We start from the raw sequence: 23,646 nt of genomic DNA, 5'->3' as shown, positions 1-23,646 counted from the left end.
ATTAGTCATTTATGAAACTGTTTGAAAAAAAACATGAATACATTTGTCACACATGCTCAACCCAATAAAAATGTACATCAGTCTTCTGAGTCTTCTGAGTGGAGCTGAATGGAACTCAGAAAGTCCTTGCCAGGAAATCCATCTGTATTAAAATTTTTCTTTGTTTGTGTTTAAAACTGCTAAAAATAGTTAAGCCAGGTGCCTGAATATTTTTATATGTACTGTTTTATTTGCTTTTCTGTAGTTAAAGTAAAAAAAAAAAAATCTTCTTTTTGGCTGGGCGGTGGTGGCTCACACCTTTAATCCCAGCACTCGGGAGGTAGAGGTAGGTGGATCTCTGTGAGTTCGAAGCCAGCCTGGTCTACAGCACGAGATCCAGGACAGGCACCAAAGCTACACAGAGAAACCTGGTCTCGAAAAACAAAACAAAACAAAAAATCTTTTTGGTTGTCTCATTGAACAGGTGTGATTTTTGTCTGAGAAATAACTGGCATGTGTGCCTGTTTGTGTTGCCACAGCAAGACTGCAAAGGATGCTTGATGCTGTGTGGAAATGTGCATAAATCCAAATACACATGAATGGCTGGCCAGTCCAGGTTAAAGCAGAGAGCTTATAGTGTCCCGGTCATGGGTTGCATCTCTGCATGGACCACACAAGAAATTCATGAGGGCTAGAGAGGCAACTCATCATCATAAGAGCACTTGATGTTCTTGCAGTGAATCTGAGTTTGGTTCCTAACACCCCAGTTGGGCAGCTCATAATCACTTGTAATTCCAGCTCCAGGGGATCAAATGCCCTCTATGGCCTCTTCTGCCTCTGTGTGCACCTACACAAACCTCTCTCTCTCTCTCTCTCACATACACACACACACACACACACACACACACACACACACACACACACACACAAATCTTTAAAAATGCATTCAAGTGTATCTATATTTTTTAAGAAAATAAAATCTTTGATTAGAAACAGCTCCTCACACTTTTGATGATCTTCCTCTCCCAAAGAATACATTAGACCATTTTCTAGGGAGACAGAGTGAACAGAGCAAGACAACCTCAAAGAAAGAGGAGGTCAAGTTCATGGAGTTGGAGTTATCTGAAGAATTGTTTTCTGTACAAGATGAGGTAGAGGAGTAAAATTCCACTGCAAAAAGAATTCTGGAAGGAAAAAGAATCTCCTTCAGACACATCCAATATCTTCAGTTATTGAATCTAGGTTGGACTTCTAGTGCTGTCGAGGGTCATTCATCACTGTGGATGGCCCAAACCACAAAAGACATGCTTTTTTAAAATGCCGTGTGTTTGAAAACAATACTAGTGGAAACTCATCCTTGAGAGTGTTTGGGATGCTTGTATTCAGTGAGAGCTTAGAGTTGAGTGATTTTGGCTGTAGCATTGACACAGAGAGTTGGTGATATTCTAGGGCCAAAGTCTCTTCAAGTTATATCGATGGAGCTGTGACTCAAGTCTCTGTCAACACATCTCCACTTGTCATCCTTGCCTTGGTCCCACGAAGAGCATGAAGTCATTCTTCTGAGCCTCTGGGGCAGCACTACCACAGTAGTCATGGCTCTAGAAGATGGTGATGCTAGAATATAGGTACAGATCTACTCAGCATACAAAGTACATCCACCCTAAAGAGTTGTGGTGATTTGAGAATGTTCTGTGCACTGTGCTTCCAGCGTTATCTGTGAGGGCTGTGGGGAGGGCAGACATAATATTTCATCACCCACCCCCTTTTCTTTTAAAGCAAGGTATAGTGTGTGTGTGTGTGTGTGTGTGTGTGTGTGTGTGTGTGTGTATGAGTGTGTGTGTGTGTTTCCTAGATGTCCTGACCTCTGCTGTTCCTCTGATATCTGTTTTCATACTGAGGTTTGGTTTGTGTTGCTCCCATGAAGACTTGGCATTGTTCTGTTTGATGGTTGATGTTCTTTTGGAATATCAATTAATGGAAGTTGGAAAGGCAGTATCTTGTTTGGATTAAATTACTGGTTATTTTCAGACATTGTTAGTTCTCATAGAAGTTATCTATTTTTTAAATGTTAAACCTGAACTTTCAGACAGAAATATTTTTAGAAGTTTCATGCTTCTAGAGTCATTTTCTTTTCTAGGCAAATTAACAGTTTTAAACTGTTATATTTTAAACCCAATCATCTCTACAAGATATTTTAATAAGGCATATAATTATTTTGGAGAACTACTTCATTGTTAAATTTGTAGAAAACATTGAGCTTTTTCACTCTAAATTTTTTAAAATCTTTTTTATGTGTATGGGTATTTTACCTACATGTATGTCTATGCAGCACATGTGTGCAGTGCCCATGTAAGCCAGAAGAGGGCAGGAGGTACAACCAGTTTTTACCTCCATGTGGGTGCTAGGAACTGAACCCAAGTCCTCTAGAAGAGCAGTCAGTGCTTTTAGCCATTGAGCCATTTCTCCAGGCCCGTGTGTGTGTGTGTGTGTGTGTGTGTGTGTGTGTGTGTGTGTGTGTGTGTGTGTGTGTGTGTATGCGTATGTGCATGCGTGTGTATGCATGCGTGTGTGCATGTGTGTGTGCATGCACTTTGTGAACTCCTGTGTGTGTGTAGAGACCTTGGCTGTCATTCCTTGAGTGCCATCCACCTTGTTTTTCAAGAGCCCCTCCCTGGCCTGAAGTGCTTCCTGTGAGTTGAGCTGGCCTATCTCCACGTCTTCAGGGCTGAGCCTGCAAGTCCTGCCAGGACATCCAGCTCTTTTCTCTTTTTTTAAATTAGGGTTCTGAGTATTGAACTCAGGTCTGCTTACAAGTATTTTACAGGCAAAGGCACGCTCCTCCCCTTACTGCTGCAGCTTCCTTGTAGTGATTAGGTCTGTGTGCTGATGAAGAACTGTACTGCATTTGAGGTAGATCAGATCACAGCATAGCTCCTGTGGATCTCCTGGTGAAGCACTGTCCACCTTTGCGTAGCAAAACGTCCTAGGTCTTTTTCTTTTGATAGTCCCCAATAGATTCCTGGGTGTGTTCTAGCTCAGTCTGATTTATGTGCACATGCCAACTTCTCATGATTCCCCAAAATGATCAGTAAATATACTCCTGGAATGTTTGTTTATAAGTCTGATGGCTCTCCAAAATGGATTGCATTTTGTTCAGGGCTAATCTAATCAGCCTGTTTATAGTACACTGGGTTTAAAAATATTTATTTGTGTGTGTATATTTGTGTCTGAGTGCTGTGTGTGTGTGGGGGTAGGTGGGCTCACAAGCCTATGCATACAGAGAGGCTTGGTGAGGGTATCCATATCCTCTCTTACCCTCTGCCTATTCTTTGAGGCAAGGGCTCTCAACGAACCAGGGGCTCAGGTTTCCTGGGCTAGACTAAAGCCAACAAGCTCCAGGGATCAGCACTCTGCCCATCATCATTTCCAAGTACTATATCTCTCTTTTAATTTTCCCAAGAGGTCAGTTAATTAGCGTTTTAACTAGATACTTTTCTCACTGTTTGCTCTTGTGGAGAAGCCCCAGGAAAGACTAAAACTTGACATTCACTTTGCTTGTTTTTCTTGGAATTGAAGTGAAATAGCCATGTGAGTGAATGTTCAGTAAAAATCTCAATGTTTTTATAAGGCTTCAACTTCTGTCCTTTTCTATTTGTAACACAGCAATCAAAACCAATAAACAGGAAGCAGCCTGGAAGATACCACCTGGACAGCTACGAGCAATCACGCCGTCTTCGGCCAGCAGAGACAGAGGATATTGCAATCAAGGTTAGTTCATCTCTTATGTTCTTACGTAAGTGGAAGCGTTTATGTTACATTCTAGGCTGACGTCTGCAAGTGTCCCAAATGTGTCTTCCGCGTGTCCTTACTGGGATCTCAGCCCTGACAGTCTTTAAAGCATATGCCAATGAGTTTATCATTCTTTTCTTTGCTTCTTAACCACAGGTTCAGTTTCAGCTTGGCATTTGGTACCCATAAAAGAACATTTCTTTCATATCTACCAGAAGCTAGTATTCAACTCATTCCTCTAGTACTCACATAGAAACTGATTCATAGAAAATATCAGTATTTTATAATTCCATTTTTAAAGGAAAACAAGGAGAAGTTAGTTGTTGCATAGTACTATTCCCAGAGAGATATGAATAAACATCTACTCACCAAAGATAGGAAACTAATGACAAAGTAATGTAATGGCACCATTAGAGTTCAACTTGGTGAACCACTGAGTCTACTGGGGTTATTTACAGGAATATGGGTCAGGGGTTCCCTACAGGACCACAGATGACACAAAGCCGCTACATCCACTCCAGAATGGATGATGACTCAGGGAAGCTGGAACCCAAGATCTCAACACAAACTATAGGGAACTTGACAGGTCAGAGAGTCGCCTCCTCAGTCTTTACTGATAGGGATTGATAAGCGGTGTGAATCTTGTAAGTTTCAGATACTTCTTGATACTTGTGAGTTGCTTATTGCCTGAGTCTCAAGGAGCCTTCCTTTTGAAATTCCTGAGTCTTGGTAAGCTTCCCTGCAGGACAGAATGTTTGAACTGGGAAGAAATTGGTGCCCAACATGAATACATGTACTGTACAGTTTCACTCAGTTTATCCTGCCCCACAGTGCTTTTGATAATAGTTTCAAACTTGGCTTTATACTTTCCCCAGCCTTTTGTGCTTAGACAGAACTCAGGTAGAAATGGAAGCTTTGGGGGCACATCTGGGAACTGATGGCTGGGACAAATCCCAGGGAGAGGCCAATGATGAGCAGGTTCCAGAACAGAGGCTCCTGGACATTGTATTTTCAGAGTCCTAGAACATTTCTCATATAGAAACTTGTTCTCCAGATCCTCTGCACTTCCCAGGCCAGGCCAAGGCAGTGAGGTTCAATGCCTGGCCTATGGAAAGCATGCAGGTGCTTGTTTAGGAGTGACCATGTTCCAGGCTCTTGTCTGGTGGTTTCAGACCCTAATTTTTCTTCCTACACTCAGATGACACTGTGTCATCTTCAGTCACTTCTCACATCTGTCACCAGAGACCTCTTAGTCATGTCCTCACATTCACTGGTGACATGAGAACTGCTTTCCTTTTCTAGTACATGACAGGTTAATATAATTTTTTCAATTTAGAGAAGTGTGCATTTACTTGTTTGTTATTTGTATGTGTATATGTATCCCTGTGTGAGTTTATATGTACCACATGTGTGTAAGTGCTGGCAGAGACAAGAGGAGGGAATTGGATGGATGCCCTGGAGCTGGAGTTACAGTTGGTTGTGAGCCAAGTGATGTGAGTGCTGGGAACTGAACACATGAGCTGTATGAGTGCAGCAAGTGCTCTGAACTGCTGAGCCCTCTCTCTAGCCTCTGAGTCTTTGTTTCTCATTTATACCACTAAACAGGTAGAACTCAGATCCGACTACTGCTGTGTGCTGTAACTTGTGTTACAGTTGCGAACACTGGAAAGGGGATTTCCTTTAGTTATTCACTAGTACCACACACCAACTTACTTCCTATATTCTTATTTAATAGGTGACAAATGGATACTTTTCATGGGGCAGTGGTTTAGCTACCTTATCCAATATTGACATTCGAATTCCAACAGGTAAGACTCATTGCATAAGCATTTTGGTATTTTTCCAAGATAATTGAACCTAACAAAAAGTGAAAGGGGGCTTTATTAATGTTTATTTAATTTTCATTTCATGTGTGTATGTGTGTGTATGGTGTGAATGTGTGTATGAACATTGTTGCATGTGTGTGAGAGTGTGGGGTGGGGTGGGGTGGGGTGGGGTGAGTTCATATATGTGGAGGTTCAAAACTGAGGTTCAGAATCTTCTTCAACTAATCTTCCACCATACTCAGTGAAGCAGGGTCTCTCAGTTAAACCCAGAGCTCAGTGATACGGCTTGTCTGGATTGCCAGCTTGCTCTGGGAATGCCCTGTCTGCATCATCTTGCTCTGGGAATGCCCTGCCTCCATCTCTAGGGCTAACTGGACTTACTTTGGTTTGGGGAATCTGAACTCTGGTTCCCTTAATCTTAACCATTGATCTTTCTCCCATCTCACCTGCCTGTTAAAGGAGTTTAAAAGGATACAGCCATAAGTTTATATGACTTGTTCTTCATGAGACAACTATATCACTGTGAACTAGAAATTATAAAACTGGACTGTCATTTAAAAATCTGTGTCTTTGGACAAGGTTATTTACCATTCATTCAGTGATTTGAGGTACTTAAAGAATTGGGATTATTGGTTTCTCATTGTGTTCGAGAGCAACTTTATTATTTACTTGTTTGTTTACTTTTGGGACAAGGTTTCTCTGTGTGCTTTGGCACCTTTCCTGGAACTCACTCTGTATATAGCCCAGGCTGGCCTCAAACGCACAGAGATCCACCTGCCTCTGCCTCCTGACTGATGGGATTAAGGGTGTGTGCCACCGCCGCCCAGCGAGAACAGCTTTAAAGAAAGGCTATGTGTGAAAATGTCTGAGGCCCCGAAAGATACTGATGGCTGTAGTTGGACTTTCTTTGGACTGCCACCCCCCAAATAATGACACGGAGACATTATTAATTATGAAAGCTTGCCCTTTATCATAGGCTCGTTCCCAGCTAGCTCCTGTAACTTAAATTAACCAATTCATATTGATGCACATTTTGCCACATGGCCCTTCACCTCTCCTCCATTCTCTGTGTTCTACTCCCTCCATTTCTCACTGGCATCTTTTGTGGCACCAGTTTCTAACCTCGAGTTCCTCTTTCTGCTTGGAAGTCCCACCTAATCTCTCCCGCCTAGCTATTGGCCATTCAGCTTTTTATTTAACCAATCATGTGCCTTAGACAGGTAAGGTATAGCAGTGACACATCTCTGCACAGTTTGCTTAAATATCCCACAACAGATGGCACTTGAAAATACTTCAGGATCACCCATCTGGTCATTTTATTTGCGAATTAATTTTCTTGCCTTTAAGTTTTATTGAGGTGCAACCAGTTTACAATAGCTGTATCTATTTAGTATTTCATTGTAGGCAGGCTTTGTCTGGACTGCTAGCTCCCAAATAATGGTTCAGAGACTTCTTATTCATGAGTTCTTGGCCTTAGCTTAGGCTTGTTCCCAAGTAGCTCTTAAAACTTAAACTAACCCATTTGTATCGATCTGTGTTCTGCCATGTGGCTCGTATCTCTGTTCAGTACCATGCATCCCATTTCTTTCATGTCTGGCTGGCTAATTCCACCTTTCTTCTTCTCAGAGTTCCTCTATGCCCCAGAAATCCCACTTATCCTCTCCTGCCTAGCTATTGACCATTCAGCCCTTTATGAAACCAGTCAGAAGGTGCCTTGGCAGGCAAGGTAAACCACTGATGCATCTTTACAGTGTACAAAAAGTTTATCCCACAACATTTTCATTTTAAGTTTCTTTAAAATAATATTTCTGGATAAGTGAGACAATTGAATAGCTTGATCTGTTTGATGGCACCCAGGCTGTGGGACAGGGACCTGTCCTTAGTGCATGAGCTGGCTGTTTGGAACCTTGGGCTTACACAGGGACACATGCTCAGCCTGGAAGGAGGGACAGGACCTGCCTGTACTGAATCCACCAGGTTTAAATGAATCCCCAGGGGTGTCTTGGTCCTGGAGGACATGGGAATGGAGGGGAGGGGCAGAGGGGAAGGTGGGGTGGGGACTGGAGCAGGGAGGACAGGGGAACCCATGGCTGATGTATAAAATTAAAACACATAAAAAATAAAAATAAAAATTAAAATTAAAAAATATATATTTTATTAATTATTTTCAGAATTTTTACAATGTATTTTTATCATTTTCACTTCCATCTTACAACCCCACCCTCATGTTCTTATTCCCATAACTTTGAATTTTTGACTTCTTTTTTAAACCCATCAAACATAGTTTCGGTTGTGAAGTTACTCTTGGGAGTGGGGCCTGACCTGAAGTATGATTGATCTACCAGGGGTCACATCAGTAAGTGAAACTGACTCTCCCTCTCCCAGCAGCTATCAGATGCTAACAGCTCCTCACGTAGTGGCAGGATCTCATGTCCACCTCCCTGCCACATGCTGGGATTTTGTCTAGTTTGAGTTTTCACAGTTCTTATGCATGCTTCCATAATTGCTGTGGTCGCATATGTACCACTGCCCTGTTTGGAAAACACCAATTCCTTGAGTCATCCAGCACCTATGGCTCTAAGAGTCTTTCTTCCTATTTTGAGAGTTTGAGCCTAGTGTAGGTCTCTGATGCCATGGCAATCAAGAACATAATATATAGCTGCTTCCAAAAACCACTTCCTTTTATTATTCTTTTACTTTATAAACTGTTGTGGGACAAGCATACCATGAGCTATCCTGCCTTATATTAGAGTTATTTAGATATTATGCTGAGCAGGTATTGAAGCATTTTTGGAAAATTTATATCCATTAAACAATATCCCACAGTACCCTTCCTCTATTTACTAGTGACCACCTTTGCAGTTTCTTCTTCTGTGAGTTTGACTGCTATAGGCCATATTCATCACTCATGCAGTATTTTTCTTTTTGGTCTGTCCTATTTTACTTAGCACAATCCCACAAGATTCTGCTATATTGTTACATAGAACTTCCTTCTTTTGTAGATGAACATTTTATTACATGTATGTAGCATGTTTTCTTACCCTGTTAGTAGACATTGGATTGTTTCTATCTGCTTTAATATTGTGAAAAATGCTTCAGTGAATGTGGGAACACAGATATCTTTTACTATCTGAATTTTAACTATTTTGTACAGACAGAGGGGCAAAGATATGGTAGTTCTGTTTTTAATATTCAAGTAACCTTCATACTTTCTTTTTGTACTGAATGCTCACGTTCTATTTTTCTGCTATTGAGTTGTTTGGAATTCTGTGATTTTTGAATGTTGATACTTCATCAGGTAGAAGGTTTGGGGCATTTTCTGTCATTTTCTCTCTGTTCACTGTTTCCTTTGCTGTATCATTTATATTTTGAGGTATTTTCATTTGCTATGTTTTGTTTTGTTTTCATTTGAAAACCAAAAATTCATTGCCAAGGCCAGTGTGAAGAAGTTCTTTCCCTGTGCTTTCTTGGAAGGTTTTGAAGCTTCCACTCTGACTATCAGGTCTTTGCATCACTATGAGATGACTTTAGTATAGAACTGAAGAGTCAAATCCCATTCTTTTGCAAGTGGACATTGGTTTTCCCATAACCACTTGCTTCTTCCCTGCCATGTGATCCTGAAGTGCTTATGGCAGATTAGGTGACATATGGGTTAGTTCTCAGCTCTATATTCCATTCTGTCCCCCAATGTGTCATTACCACACAGATCATGGAGGCTTGGAAATGTATTGCATGTAATATATTCTGTAGATTATGTTGGGAAGCACAGGCATTTTAATAATATTAGTTTGTCAATCACATAATCCTGGGGTTATTTCCATCTTCTTCTCTTTTCTGCATGCACCACCATTTTTAATGTGATGCTCTTCTTCCTTGGTTAAGTTTTATTTCTGTATTTTGATGTGCTAGCAACAAATTGTCCAAGAAGGAAATTAACAAAACAATAGCATTTATAACAGCACCCCAAGCACAAGCTATGGAGGGATGCTCACAATAATTTTATTTCAGATATTTGACTGAATAAAAATATTTGCTCAGCCTGGTGTAATGGTTGGTGGGTTGGACATTTTCTCTCATACTTGGAGGTTGAAACGAGGAACCAGAGTCCTAACAGCATCCAGATCACTTCATCTCAACTAACTTGTCACAATCGCCCTTTTACTGCGTGAATTCAACAACAAAGTTAAAGATAATATTGGTAGGTTAAGAAGTTGTTTCTTTTATTCTTTAGTCATATTAACTCTTTTCCATTTAAAAACACTATAGCATGGGTTGCGATGTAGCTCAGTTGGCAGAGGCAGAAGGGTCAGAAACTCATAGCAAGTTTGAGGGCAGCCTAGCCCACAGGAGTTCTTTCAAGTAATAAGTTAAGACCCATAGGTTTCACTTTTTCTTTCCCTTTGCCAAAAGATGGGGGGAGGAGCTGTTTACTTCACTGCCTGGAGTCAAACTGGACTAGGGATCGAAACACAAGGCCTCTCTAAATGTCTTGGAATTTCATCTTTTTTTTTAAAATTTTTATTTTGGTGATTTTTTTCTTTTAGTGTTTGAGACAGGGTCTCGCTGTGTGTTTCTTGTTGGCTTGGGACTTCCAATGTAGACCAGGCAGGCCTTGAGCTTGCAGTGATCTTCCTAGCTGTCTGTCTTCCTGGTGCTGCAAGTCCCAGAATGCCCACCACGGCTGGGTTTCTGTTTCATTAGGTGATGGGAAGCCTTTCTCACCTTCCTATCCTCTGCTTTGTTTCTCTAGGTCAGTTAACCATGATTGTGGGCCAAGTAGGGTGTGGGAAATCGTCTCTTCTCCTCGCTATCCTCGGTGAGATGCAGACCCTGGAAGGGAAAGTTTACTGGAGCAAGTAAGTATTCCTGTTATAGTTTCCCTCTGTGGCTATGTAAACACTCAGACCAAAGGCAACTCAGGGAGAGACAGGTTTTGTTTGGCTTACACGTCCAAGCCACTGTCCATCGCTGAGGGAAGTCAAGGCAGGCAATCAACGACGGACTTGTAGTCGAAACCATAGAGGAATGCTGCTTGCTGGTACACCTAGCTCACACTTAGGTAGCTCTCCTCTACAACCCAGTGTTACACACTTAGGGGATGGTGCCAACCACAGTGGACTGGGTCTTTGTATATTAATTATCAGTGAAGACAATTCCCTATAGACTTGTCCATAGGTGAATCTGATCAGGATAATCCCTTAACTGAGAGAATTCTTTGCTCAGGTGACTCTAGGCTGTATCAAGGTTACAGTTCTCGCTATCTAGGACAGTGCTTTTAACAGGTTTCTGTTCTGTCACACAACTAAAAATCTTCCAAGGGAAAACTAGAACAATAGGTCTCCATTTACAGGGCCATAGAATTTATGAACTCTGCAAATATCTAAAAATAAAAATCACAGAAATATAAAAAAGTGGAAACCTCAAATATCATAAAAATTATAAAGCAACTCACTGCCATAGTTAATGGTAGTAAAAAACTAGTACATCCTAAGTTAAAAGGTTGGGGTGGTAAAGACAAATTTTTGGATGTAAATAGGGAACACTCAAATAAATTACAAAATTTATTCTGTAATAAAATAAGTTATGGAAAATTTATACTACCTATAAAGCTTAAATGCGAGCAGATCAAGGGTTTGATGTCCAGGGAACAAATATCAAGTGATCTTTTCTAAAGTCTTCAGAAGTTGCTGAGAAGCAACAATTTCTCTTCCCATTTAATGTAAGCCAGACACTAGAGGTATTGAGGAACACATGGGTAGGACAGCCTAGTGTGCTGTGCAGCTCACAAAGAAGTGAAGAGGAAGTTGCCCAATCTGGTGCTTCTTCAAGTGCTGAGACACTAAAAGGGATGTTTGCCAAGAGCGAACTCCTCAATTAGCACTAAGAGAGGTCACTAACCCAGTGATGCAGGGTCTGCAAACAGGTTGAGGTACTAGAGTGATATGGGGCTACACTAGTACAGGGCTGAGTACCGAAGAGAAAACTAAGTTTACTTAGTTTGCTCTACCTAGTTGATTCCTCATGGGCAGTATATGAAGGAACTAGTTGTAACTTTTTGTCAAATACATACATACATACATACATACATACATACATACATACATACATAATAAGCAAATAGATAAATAAGAGTGTTGTCTAGGAGTTCATACCTAGGTGTGATTCTTCCCCAGGAACTTAGCCATGTATGGAGACATGTTTGAGCGCTATTTTGCTGCTCTTCTGGTTGACAAAGGGTGGAGACATCTGCTAAGCAACCTGAGGTACATCATGAAACTCACAACCCAGAGTCGCCCTCACACCAGTAGTTGTACTAAACTTGAGCAGCCTTGCTATAAAGGGTCCAGTTGAATTCGTGATCACAAGTTCCACTGTGTGTAGCCAGCTGTTGATGTACACGGTGTCTCTGAGGGACTAAAGATTGTTTCTGGGCCCTTGAAATGCTAGGAGAAAGAAATGCTTGGCTGTGAAATTTGGCCTAGGACTCTTGCTGGCAGTATCATTGGCAAAGGAAGGAAGCTGAGAAAAGCTGAGTGTCTATTTTATTTGTGTTGGAAAAATCTAGAAGGCAGTAGCCATGAAATAATTGCTCACTTTGAGAGGATAGCTCAGGAAATCATGACTGCTCCATTTACTGGTCACTGCAGTTAGACACTAAGCAGTGTCTGCCTTCCCACCGTCATCCTTGGCTCCGGAGGGAGAAGCAGATCCCTCCGGATTGTGATGCAACAGTTGCCATCATAATCAAATTACTTGATTTCCATTTAACATTGTTTTACCAAAGTTGAAATTTGTAAGAATGTGAGATAGTGGCGGGAAAATGTAGAAGTCCTCTTCTTCCGCCTCCAGGGACTTCTAATCTGGTCTTCACACTGGAGTTACTTAATTTTCTGCACCTGCACTCCAGTTGATGCCATCTTACTCTGGGCATTACCATTCATGATTATTATAGTTTGCTTAGCAAATAAGCAGCATTACAATATAGAATACATTTTGTAATCTGAGTAGGTTGTTTACTTCCATTCTCAAGAATGTAGAATGTGTATATTCCATCTTATTGCATTAAAATGTATATTACTGGAAAGTGGTGATAAAGAAGTCAAGAATGAAATTAGTTTACATAATAACTCCTGGACATATTGTTACATATTTTGTACCATGGCATATGTGTGTCCACACACAAAGTAATTAATTTTAAACTACCACATCCTTAATTTCATGGGACACATTGTAGGCATGACCTGATTTTGCCTCCCAGTCACCTGATGCTGTTACTAATACTTTTCATACTCAGATGACTTCCTTGCTTATTAGTCTCTAGCAAAACTTACAGTGCAGTTCTTCCCATTATCAATGTAGTAAGGCACAGTGGCAAGTGTCTGTAATCCCAGTTTGTAGGATGATGAGGAAGGAGGATCATGACTTTGAGGCTAGCCTGGGCTATATAATGAGACCTCATCTTAGAAAGCAGCCAACCCCCCCCAAAAAAATAATAAGCCTGTGGTGATATATTGTGTACCCTAATAAAGCTTGCCTGAGGATCAGAGGATAGAGCCAGCCACTAGATTAGACATAGAGGCCAGACAGTGGTGGCACACACCCTTAATCCTATCACTTGGGAGGCAGAGATCCATCTGGATCTCCGTGAGTTCAAGGCTACACTGGAAACAGAGCCAGGCAGTGATGACACGCACCTTTAATCCCAGTACTGGGAAGCACACACACCTTTAATCCCAGGAAGTGACTATGGGGAGGAGTGTAGCAGGTCCTTTGCTGTTGTTCCCTTTGGGGTCAGGGCCAAGTAGGTGCAGAGTCAAACCACACAGACTCCGGGAGAATGTCGAAACAATAAGCCCAGTTTATTCAGAAAGAGGCAAGCCTTATATACCCTCCACCCGACCCTGGGAAGAGGTCTGATGAATATGCGTCTGCTGGGGTGACATGGCTGCCTCTCATTGGCTCAGGTCATCTCCAGATCATGTCTCAGCTGCTGTTGTTAAGGCCCTTAAGCAGACCCAGGCTGGCTCTCAGAAAGTATCTTTGTTACTGGTTTGGGCCGGATAGCCCACAAGCCTGTTAGGGATGAGTCATCCCACAGAGGAGAAAGGTGTATAAGGCATGAGGAAACAGGAACTAAGGAAGTTCAGCTGAGACCCTTCGGGGTGAGGACTCGGAGGCTTTCAGTCTGAGGATCTGTGGAAACAGGATTGGCTGAGGAGTTGGTGAAATGAGGTTGGCTGTGGCTTGCTCTGTTTCTCTGATCTTTCGACTTTCACCCTGATATCTGGCTCTGGGTTTTTTTGGGTTTTTTTTTTTTTTTTTTTTTTTTTTTTTGTTGTTGTTGTTGTTGTTTTAGTAAAAGACCATCTAAGATTCGAACAACACAAGCCACTTGTCTTTGCCCATCCCATTGATTTCTTTTCCTCAGTCAGTTTGTTCAGCGGTGATGTTTTCTGGGATTCTGCCTTCTTCCTCCGTCTTCTGCTTCTGTAGTTACCAAATCATCACACAGCTTCCCAAGACTTCAGTTTTCATTCTCTGCTCCTAGTCTTTTGTTCTCTTGTAAACAAATTAAGATTGTTGGAACCATTTACTGATCTTTTCTGTAAGTAATAAGGGAATGGAGACTGGAATTTTGTTATCTAACACACGTGTCAAGACAGGAAATCATTCCAAAGTCTTCATTTCCTTCCTGGTCTCCCTTAAGCTTGGAACTCTGCTTCATGGTCAAGGTCATTTGGAAATTCTCCAGGCACCTCAAAACGAGTGTATTTGATGCTGCAGTCTCTCTTGTGTGCATCACAGGCACTTGCCTTCTGTGCTCATCATCTCTTGCTGGTCCATCTTCTCCTCTCACCAGCCCTGCAAGCCCAGGCAACTGGACGCTTCTCTTCATCTGCTTAACACAGTTCTCCTAAGGGTACCGCCCTGGCTCTTCTGACAGCCCCCAGAGGCCTCTGTGTCTCCTCCCCCGTGATCCTGCAGTTCCTGGGTTCCACCAAAGTGCAGCTTCTCAACTGAACCTGTCTCTCAAGTAAAAGTCTATGGCGGTTCTGTGGGAACCTAAACAGTGGTTCGTGAGTCCTTTACCATCTAAATTCTCATCTCCTTTTCTTTGTGGGTCTCATGCCCACTGCTATGCCATGTTTCTGGCATATGGGATTTACCTGTTTTTTGTTTGGGCAATGTAATGCATGGGCATCTGCTATGCACTTTCTCCAGCTTCGAGTTCTCCTGGCATTTTCTTAGTGTGGTCCGATCTTCATCTTATCTATGGTATCAGCTCTATTAATTAGTTACTTTGCCTTCAGCTGTGAGAAAATACTTGACAAAAATCCCGAAGGAAGGGTTTTTTCCCTCAAATTTCCAGAGTGCATGATGGAGAAGCCAGGGCTGCAGGAGCAAGAGGCAGTTGATGACATGGCCTATGCACTCAGGAGGTGGAGAGGCGTGGGTGCTGGTGTTCAATTCTTTCTCCTTTTTTCCAGCCCAGTGGGATAGTGCCACCCCAATTCAGAGTGGGTCTTGCCTCCTGTTAAAATTCTCTGAAAATGCTTTCACAGACATGCCCAGAAATATGTTTCCATGGAGATTGTCTGCTCATCTTGGTACTTACCGTTTATCATGCTCTGGCAACAGTGCATCACCATGCAGGAAGGAGAGAACCTTCCTTCTCTTGGTGTCTCTGGTAGTCTCAGTACCAGGAGGTGACCAAAAATATGTATTAAGTTTAATTATTTAGTGTGGGAGATGCATATGCTCCAGCACAGTGTGGAGTTCAGAGAGCAATTTAAAGGATCCTCTCCTTCTACCACATGTGTCCCAGGGCTTGAGGTCAGGCCAGTCAGGGTTGGCTGCCAGGACTTTACCCACTGAATTATATCCCCAGCTCCAATAAATATTTTAGTTAATGTTTAATATAGTGGGAATGTACTCAATCATTATTTGGACACGTTGATGGTTTCCAAGTCTCCAACCTGGATTGACATATCCAGTTGTATGGTGGGAATTTCCATCTGGATGAACAATACACAAACAAGCCCTCTAACTTCCAATACATCTGCTTTTCTTTCATAGATGACTTAAGTAATGTTACCACTTATTTGGTGTCTCAATTGAAAAATGAAGTATTTTAGTGTCTGTTTTTCATGAATTACTTAAATCAGGGGATACTTGTTGAGAGACTTTTTTTTAGTCTGGTATTTTATTCATCTCATATTAATGATTCTTTGCATCTATTATCTGTCATCATGTCATTAGCAGTGTGTAACACTGGAGTTAGCTCTTACAAGTTCTAAAATGAATTTATCACTAGGTAATGTAATTAGGTACATTTTCTCACAAAAAGCATAGAGCACTGTCTGAAATAAAATAATACTTATTTTTGGATTAGATCAATTATGTACAGCTATTTAGTAAAGATCTTTCAAAAGAATAGAATTCAGGTGAGCCTAAATCCTTCAAAATTCAAGTACAGAGTAATGATCTTCACCGATGTTTTCCCCTCACAACGAGTGTATCACGACAGGAATCAGTGCAGTCCTACTTTGACCTGAGTCTCGCCACTCCACAGTTGTGTCGTGTTGCAGTTTGACATGCATGATCCTTGATGGACAACATGCCCCATATTGTTTAGATTTTTAAGGCATTGCTTCTGATCCATAGCATGAGGAATTTAAATAGATTGAAATCAAATTTTAATGATAGGAAGAAGTTGACCATACAGAACCATAGGCAACTGTGTTTTAGGGAAAAATTTCAAGTTTCCAGAGCAGAAGACAAGCTGTTACATGAGGCAGAAGTTTGTGTGGGAGAGAGCTGGGCCTGCTATCATCCAGAAGCTTGGTGATTAATTATTTCCTGCTTGAGGAATACAGAAAAGAGGAAGATAATTTGTCTAGTTTGTCTTTGAAATAAATGGGAGGAATATTTCTGGTGTTTGTTTGTATCCCACCTGTTTGCACACACGTCCTTTCACGGTTCCATCTCATCATTAACGAACGTTGTTTGCCATACTTACAGTGTCAATGAATCTGAACCTTCCTTTGAAGCAACCAGAAGGTATTATTTCTATTTTCACCCAAGTTTAATAAGAATAACTTTCTCCCTCAGTCTTTAATCTTTTCCCCTAGTTCCCCCTCCATTCTGATGGTGTACAGTCATTTTTAAAATGCCTACCATGTTTCCAACAGCAGTGTTCGCAACCTCTCCAGGCTACTGAAGGATTAACTTTTCAAGCCTATGCCTGTAACTCTGAGGCAGGAGGACAGGCTTGATTTCTAAGCCATTCTTTGTTATACACTGAGTTCCAGTTGAGTCCAGGCTGGAGTGGTAGCCTGTCTCAATAAACCAGGAAGAAAAAGAAAGAGAAAAATTAATTTGCCAAACAAATGGCCCATTGTTTAAACTATTTTTGTCTCAGTGGGTCACATGTCTTTTAAGTCTAGCTGAAAATAAAACTGTCTTTAGTAAAGGAGCTTGGGGTCTCATTAAATAAAAACTCTTGAGAACTAATACATGCACTGATTATATGTCAAATGATATCTGAAGATGGTGTTGATTTGGAGAGCCCAGTGTTTTAGCTATTCAAAAACAAACAAATAAAACCCCCAAACAAAATAATCCCACAAAACAAAAAACACAGCAAAACAAAACCCAAGAGCTTAAAGAGGCTCTGGGTTTGATCCTCAACATCAAAAAATCCTCCCCAGACTAAGGGGAAGGGCAGGCAGATGTGCCACACTTGGGCACCGCTGCCTTCCTGCATATGTAATCATCTAAAAGATGACTGTCACACTAGACCTTAGTGTCTTCTGAAGCCCTACAATGCCGTGCTTCCCAATGACTCGTTAGCTTTTCTCATTTCTTCCTCTTAACCTTACTCCTCGTTAACTGAATCCTGTCATTAGAACTGACATATCATGAACTAACTGTGGAGGTCCACTCCCTTCCCCAGCCTGGTCCCTTTGCCTTCTGTTTCTTCAGCTCATGCATTTTGTAATGTTTGCAAGTTAAAGTCTAATGGGTAAGCATATAACAAAATTTGTAAGCTAAAGAAATAAAAAAGAGAGAAGGAATTTAGTAGCTTTTATTTATTTTTTGTCTTTTTCTTGAAAATTTTTATTGGTTCTTTGAGAATTTCATACACATATTTTGAACATATTTACCCCTCCTCCACGTCCTCTCCTTAAAATATTTTATATGTGTTGAAATATGGACCTTGAATGTGCAATTTCAACATTGAAATTGACTCCTCTAGATATTGTTCTTCATTTTGAAATATTTATATATTATCTATGACTTTAAAATATATTTATGTAATTAAGCAACATAATTCTAGTTTTAATTCATGTTTCTTAAAGTTCATTATAAAAACTCTACTGTTTCATAAAATGTGTTTGACACAAACCAAAACATCTGTGGCTACTAAAGAGAGTGAATTATTAATAACCCTTTAATCTCAATTCAGAAAAGACATTTTCTTTTAACAGCTTACAACATTAAATGCTTCATCAGCAGAGAAGAATCAAATATCACTCATCACATGACATTTTAATTATATTCTGATCCCTGTAATTTAAGTGGCTTATTTAATAATCGCCTTCTAAGGTCAGTGGCCTTGGCCTTCCTCTCCTTTAGTTGTCTACTTCTGTCTCTGATGCATTCTCTCAACCCTCATTTCCCTGTTATACTGAAGTGCTCAGCATAGCACCCTGTGTAATCCGTGTTGTGTATGCCCTTTTCCCAGCAGAAGCAGGTATTCGGTGGCTTATGCTGCCCAGAAGCCCTGGCTCCTAAATGCTACAGTTGAGGAAAACATCACTTTTGGAAGTCCTTTCAACAGACAGAGGTAACTTTGCACATACAGAGTCTACAACTGAAACAACTGTTCATGATCCATGAGTTTGGACCAACTCACCCATTGAGAGGCAATGCCCCCCAAACTAAAGGTCATGATTGAAGAGTGTATAACAGTGGGATGGGACTGCATAAGTTGTTCATGAGTAGGTAAAAAGGGACATGTCCAAGTATGCTGAATAGGAAGGTTAACTGGACAGAGGTTGAGCTTGGTAATGGAGACTCTTAGTGACTATGGGGAGCTAGAATATACCACCTCTCTACCACTTTCCCCAGAAAGGTATACAAGATGGCCTGTGCCTTGAGCTACATCACAGTGGTGGGTCTTAAGATCCAAAGCTGGAATCTTGAAAGTTAAAGAGAATTAGGTAAGGGGAGAGGAATGCTGAAAAAGAGAGAAGACGAGAGTGTGGCTTCTTGAGAGAAGAAGATAAATTATTTGAGTCTTCTGGGGTCTGGGAACAGGCAGACAAAAGGAGATTCAGAAGGGTGAATCAGGTTGGGGAGATGATAACGCCCATTCAATGGAATTGTCTGTTCCAAGAAGGAACTGCAAGCTTTAGAAGGGGGTACAGGCTGGGTGGGATGGGGCATGTCTGAAATCTCCACACTTGAGAGACAATGGCAGGAAGATCAAGAGTTAAAACTCATCTTCGGCTATACAGCAAGCTGAAGGTCAGTTTGGTTACATGGGATCCTGTCTCAGAAATATCCCGAAAAATAAATAAATAAAATAGCAACTAAAAATAAAAATGGAAAAGGCTACAAGGAAATGTGGTGTTCACTTTGGAAGTTAAGGTAACTGGGCAGATACAGTCTGAATTGGGTCAAAGCCATGTAAAGAAGGTATTTGGAAGAATCACTTAGACACACGCTTGGAATGGACAGTAGCAGTGTAAAAGAAGGGATGGTTGAAGAAAGTTCTAGAGTAGTAGTGGAGGCAGATGAGGGAGGGCTCAAGATTGACTTGAATATTTTAGAACCAATAAATAGTCAAGGGACAGGGAGATAGTCAGTAGTAGAATGTCTTCTTTGCAAGTCTGAGGACCTGAATTTAGTCTCCAGAACCCACATAAAAAATCTAGATGTGGTGGCATGCGTCTGTGCTCCTGCACCAGAGAAGCAGGACAGGATGAACCCCAAGGCTCACTGTCCAGCTAGCCTTAACCTATGTGCTGAGATCCAGGCCAGTGAATAAAAATAAGGTGGGAAGTATCTGAAGAATGACACCTGAGGTTGTCCTGACTTCCAAATGGGCACACAGACACATGCACCTGCACATGCATGGGCATGCATACACATGAACACACGCACACATGCACCTGAACAAACATGAGCATGCAAACACACCTACACACATGAACATGCACACGTTAAATAAACAGTTGATAATTTCTCCAGCATCTCCACATCCTTTGCTTCTCTATCTTTAATTCACCCGTGTTCTAGCACTATCTTTATGTGCTTAATTAAACTCTTCTCTTGACATACATGACAATACTTGAGGACCACCACTTGGCTACAATGGACAACCTCCTTCTGTCTCTCACAGATACCATGAACCATCTCACCATCAGATCTTCCTTAAAGTTCATTTGGCTCATTCCTCGCCCCCCAACCCGGGCATATTTCTACATTTCCCTATGGACTCTTCTTGGGGTGGCTATTGTGTTTCTCATGTTGAAGGAGTGCCTAGTCCACATCTCCATGAACAGCACCTGAGAAAGCCCAGCTCTGTTATGGGTTTGCCTGGATCTTCTTTTGAAGATGCCAGCTTTTTTAACAGACAAACTTGGATATACTTTTATGTACAAAATGATGTCTCAGATATATACTGTGCATCAACAAAATCTAGTTATTTTATGTACATGTAACCTCACACCACTATCATTGTCCATAGAGAGATAAATGGGAAAACTAGAAACTCATACGTTTCTAGTCAAGGTCACACTAACATGTTCGGTACATGTTTTATTTCAGTCTAAGATACTGAACTTGGGATTGTGGGCAATATGCAAATCATGATCAACAGACTCAAAACAAACCACTGAGTTAAGACTATATATCTTTAGATATGAGTTTATTCATCATATAGAAGAAGAGAATTATATTGTTTTCTGGAGAGTGGATTCAGTTGGATCTACTAAGTCAGATAAGCCAAACTCAGAAAAATAAATATTGCACGTTTTGTTATATTTTCTGGATGCCAGCTTCCTTTAAAATAAGTAATAAAACCTTTTACTCATAAATGTGACATGAGAGTAGAAAAGAGACTGTGAGATGGGGTAGCCTAAAAGGGGGGAAGGGAGGGAGGGAAAGGGGAATGGGGAAGGGGAGGGGAGAGAGGGAACAGACAGGAGGGAAGGGGAGGGACTATTGTCAGAATATATTATACACTTGAGAGAACATCTGTGTTTCAAAAGACCCTGAATATCATTTCTCCCAAAGGTACAAAGCTGTCACCGACGCCTGCTCTCTTCAGCCAGATATTGATTTGTTACCCTTTGGAGACCAGACTGAAATTGGAGAGAGGGTGAGCTGTGTGTGGTTGAAACAAGCAATGCACAAAAATAGAGAAAAGTTGTCTGCTTGTCTTTAATCCTCAGAAGAGCACAATGAAGTCTGGGGGCTTAGGAATTGCCTATTGTCCCAGTGACAGGCACCAAAATGTAAGGACAGGCATCCTTTGATACCACTATCCTTTATGTATCCACTGAGATCCTACTGTGCATGTTATATTGTGTAAGCCACCCAGGATTTGCAGCAGCAAGTAGGGGTGAGAGAGAGTGAACCATGAGTAGCTTCATGTCTCTGAGCCATAGCATCCACAGGTGTAAAATGAGAACAATCTTGGTCTATTGGACCTTCTTGCAGAAGGCCCAAATTCAGTTCTGACCACCCAACTAAGGCAGCTTACAACCTCCTGTAACTACAGCTCCAAGGGGGCTAACTCCCTCTTCTGACCACAGGTATCTTGCACTCATGTGAACATATCCTCATACAGAAACACATGTGCATACATAATTAAAAATAAAATCAAAAGCTCTGTAAAAAGAGGGATGCATCCAAGTACAACAAACACAAAACATTAAAAATTTGGAGTTTCTTGTCTTTGGCACTCACCAAGAGTGTTGGTTATTAATCCTCTGGTGCAGCAGAGCTCTCAGTCAGTGTGAAAGGTCAAGGACTATTGACATGTATCGATCATTGGCATTAGAGAGTATTATTTGTGATGTTAAAAATGTTTAGAGATACTTGTATTTTAAGGGTCATCTTTACAACCATATCCTTTACTAATGATGAAAATTGGTGTTTCTGGTATTTCTTTTCCAGGGCATCAACCTGAGTGGGGGTCAGAGGCAAAGGATCTGTGTGGCACGGGCACTTTACCAAAATACTAACATTGTCTTCTTGGTAAGAATATGAACTTTAATTTTGTTTATACTTTGATTTCTCCCTCTGGACAAATGGGTCTTTAAAAAGCCAAGTAATCAGAAAAAAAAAAAAAAAGCCAAGTCAGATAACTGAAGGAAAGCCAGTTTAATTTGTGGAATTACAGAGTAGAGAGTAGCTAAACCCTCACAATACAATTCAAGATATCAACACACAAAACCAAGAGTTGGGAGATCCAGATTGGTGTCAGCAAAATTACAAAAAAAGCACCAAGACACTCTAGGCAGTATCTTTTTACATTTTATGCATTATTTATTCATTTTGTGTGGGAAGAAGGGGTAGTGCTTGCTTGCCACAGTGCATGTGTGGAAGTTAGAAGACAAATTACCAAGTTGGTTCTCTCCTTTCAACATCTGGGTCCCAAGGATCCAACTCAGGCTTGGTTGTCAGGCTTGGTGGTAGTCACCGCCGGCTTCTAAACTGAGTTGCTAGTCCCTGGAGGTAGTAGCTTATCTGGGTTTCTTGACCAGAAGAATTATTAATGAGGGAGTGTGAATGATGTTTGATAATTCCACAGAATCTTCTCCTTTGTATTTCATGACAAAGAGATAAGGCTCAGAAAATAGACCCTTGGTGGATATAAGGACATCTAAATAGATATTCCAGTTCTAATGATGTGCAGCTCGGGCTGCAGATAAGAGTTTTCTCTGATGACTCCTAAAATGATAACAATCTTTGCTCAACACTGATAGAATCCATGTCTTAAAGATGCTTCAGGTAGTTTTCATGTATTCACAGAATTTGTTGATTGTGTTGGCTATGATTTTGATCAGGCTGAGTTTGAACAGGAGAAAGGGGCCAAAGAACCAGCATATATAAAGTGGGAATTTTAGAGTCCAGCAGAGAATGTAACCTTGTCCCTTTCCTGGCCATCGTTTGTAGCTGGAAGTTTTCCACAGCTGCTTGGTCCGAAATAAATACACAGAAGCTTATTATTAATTACAAACTGTTTGGTCTATGGCTTATTACTAGCTAGCTATTACATCTTCAATTAACTCATATCTCTAATCTATGTATTGCCACATGGCAGTGGTGTTATCTGTCTGCTGGCATGTTGCTCCTTGGGCTGCAGGCTGGTGTCTGCTCTGACTCTGCCCTTTTCTCCCTGTGTCTCTCTTGGATTTCCTGCCTGGCTCTTATCCTGCCTTACCATAGGCCAGAACAGCTTTTTTAGTAATCAATAGTAGCAACACATGTTCACAGCATACAGAAAGACCATCCCACAGCAATCATTAGCCTTCATTTGTAAATCTGCTTGTAGAGGGTTTAGAACTCTCAACCTATGGGTCAAGACCCCTTTGAGGTCAAATGACTCTTTCACAGAGGTCACCTAAGACCACTAGAAAACATAGATATTTATATTATGATTCATAACAGTAACAAAGTTACAGTTATGAAGTAGCAATGAAAATAATTTATGGTTGGTGGTTACCACAATATGAGGAACAGTATTAAAGGGTCACAGTATTAAGAAGGTTGAGAACTACTGTTTTAGACATTCACTCTCCTGTATCTCTTGAAACTCTTCAAAATAGAGTGTGATTTTGGAGTTTCCTGCTGAATTTGAATCAATTTAGAAGAATCCAGATACTTTGGAACTCTTTCAGGTTAATCCTGAAGATTAAGTTAGGGGATGGTGTAAGGATTCTATATACGCCCAGCTCAAGGGGCGGGGGTGTTGCCTCTGGAGCCTTATTACGTTTTCAGTGGGCAACTGTGTCCTAGGCTAAAAGCTGGATGT

The 23,646-nt window shown here is 41.0% G+C and overlaps 1 protein-coding gene across 5 annotated transcripts in view; it reads left to right on the top strand.

Annotated features, from left to right (window-relative positions):
• Abcc9 (ATP binding cassette subfamily C member 9) overlaps nucleotides 1–23,646 on the top strand; it is a 117,575-nt gene that overhangs the window by 46,962 nt on the left and 46,967 nt on the right. For 4 of the 5 annotated variants that reach the window (XM_036182183.1, XM_036182184.1, XM_036182180.1 and 1 more), the window contains exons 16-22: nucleotides 3,643–3,747; nucleotides 5,504–5,576; nucleotides 10,345–10,450; nucleotides 16,617–16,655; nucleotides 18,343–18,444; nucleotides 20,901–20,985; nucleotides 21,786–21,866. In XM_036182183.1, the coding sequence (XP_036038076.1) occupies nucleotides 3,643–3,747; nucleotides 5,504–5,576; nucleotides 10,345–10,450; nucleotides 16,617–16,655; nucleotides 18,343–18,444; nucleotides 20,901–20,985; nucleotides 21,786–21,866 (591 nt within the window). The remainder of the gene's footprint in view (nucleotides 1–3,642; nucleotides 3,748–5,503; nucleotides 5,577–10,344; nucleotides 10,451–16,616; nucleotides 16,656–18,342; nucleotides 18,445–20,900; nucleotides 20,986–21,785; nucleotides 21,867–23,646) is intronic. The other variant, XM_036182182.1, reaches the window with a different exon arrangement.

The sequence above is a fragment of the Onychomys torridus genome, chromosome 3, assembly GCF_903995425.1.
Source record: "Onychomys torridus chromosome 3, mOncTor1.1, whole genome shotgun sequence".
NCBI classification, from domain to species: domain Eukaryota; kingdom Metazoa; phylum Chordata; class Mammalia; order Rodentia; family Cricetidae; genus Onychomys; species Onychomys torridus.
Note: the sequence above shows the minus strand (reverse complement) of the source record. Positions and strands in the feature narration are given on the sequence as shown.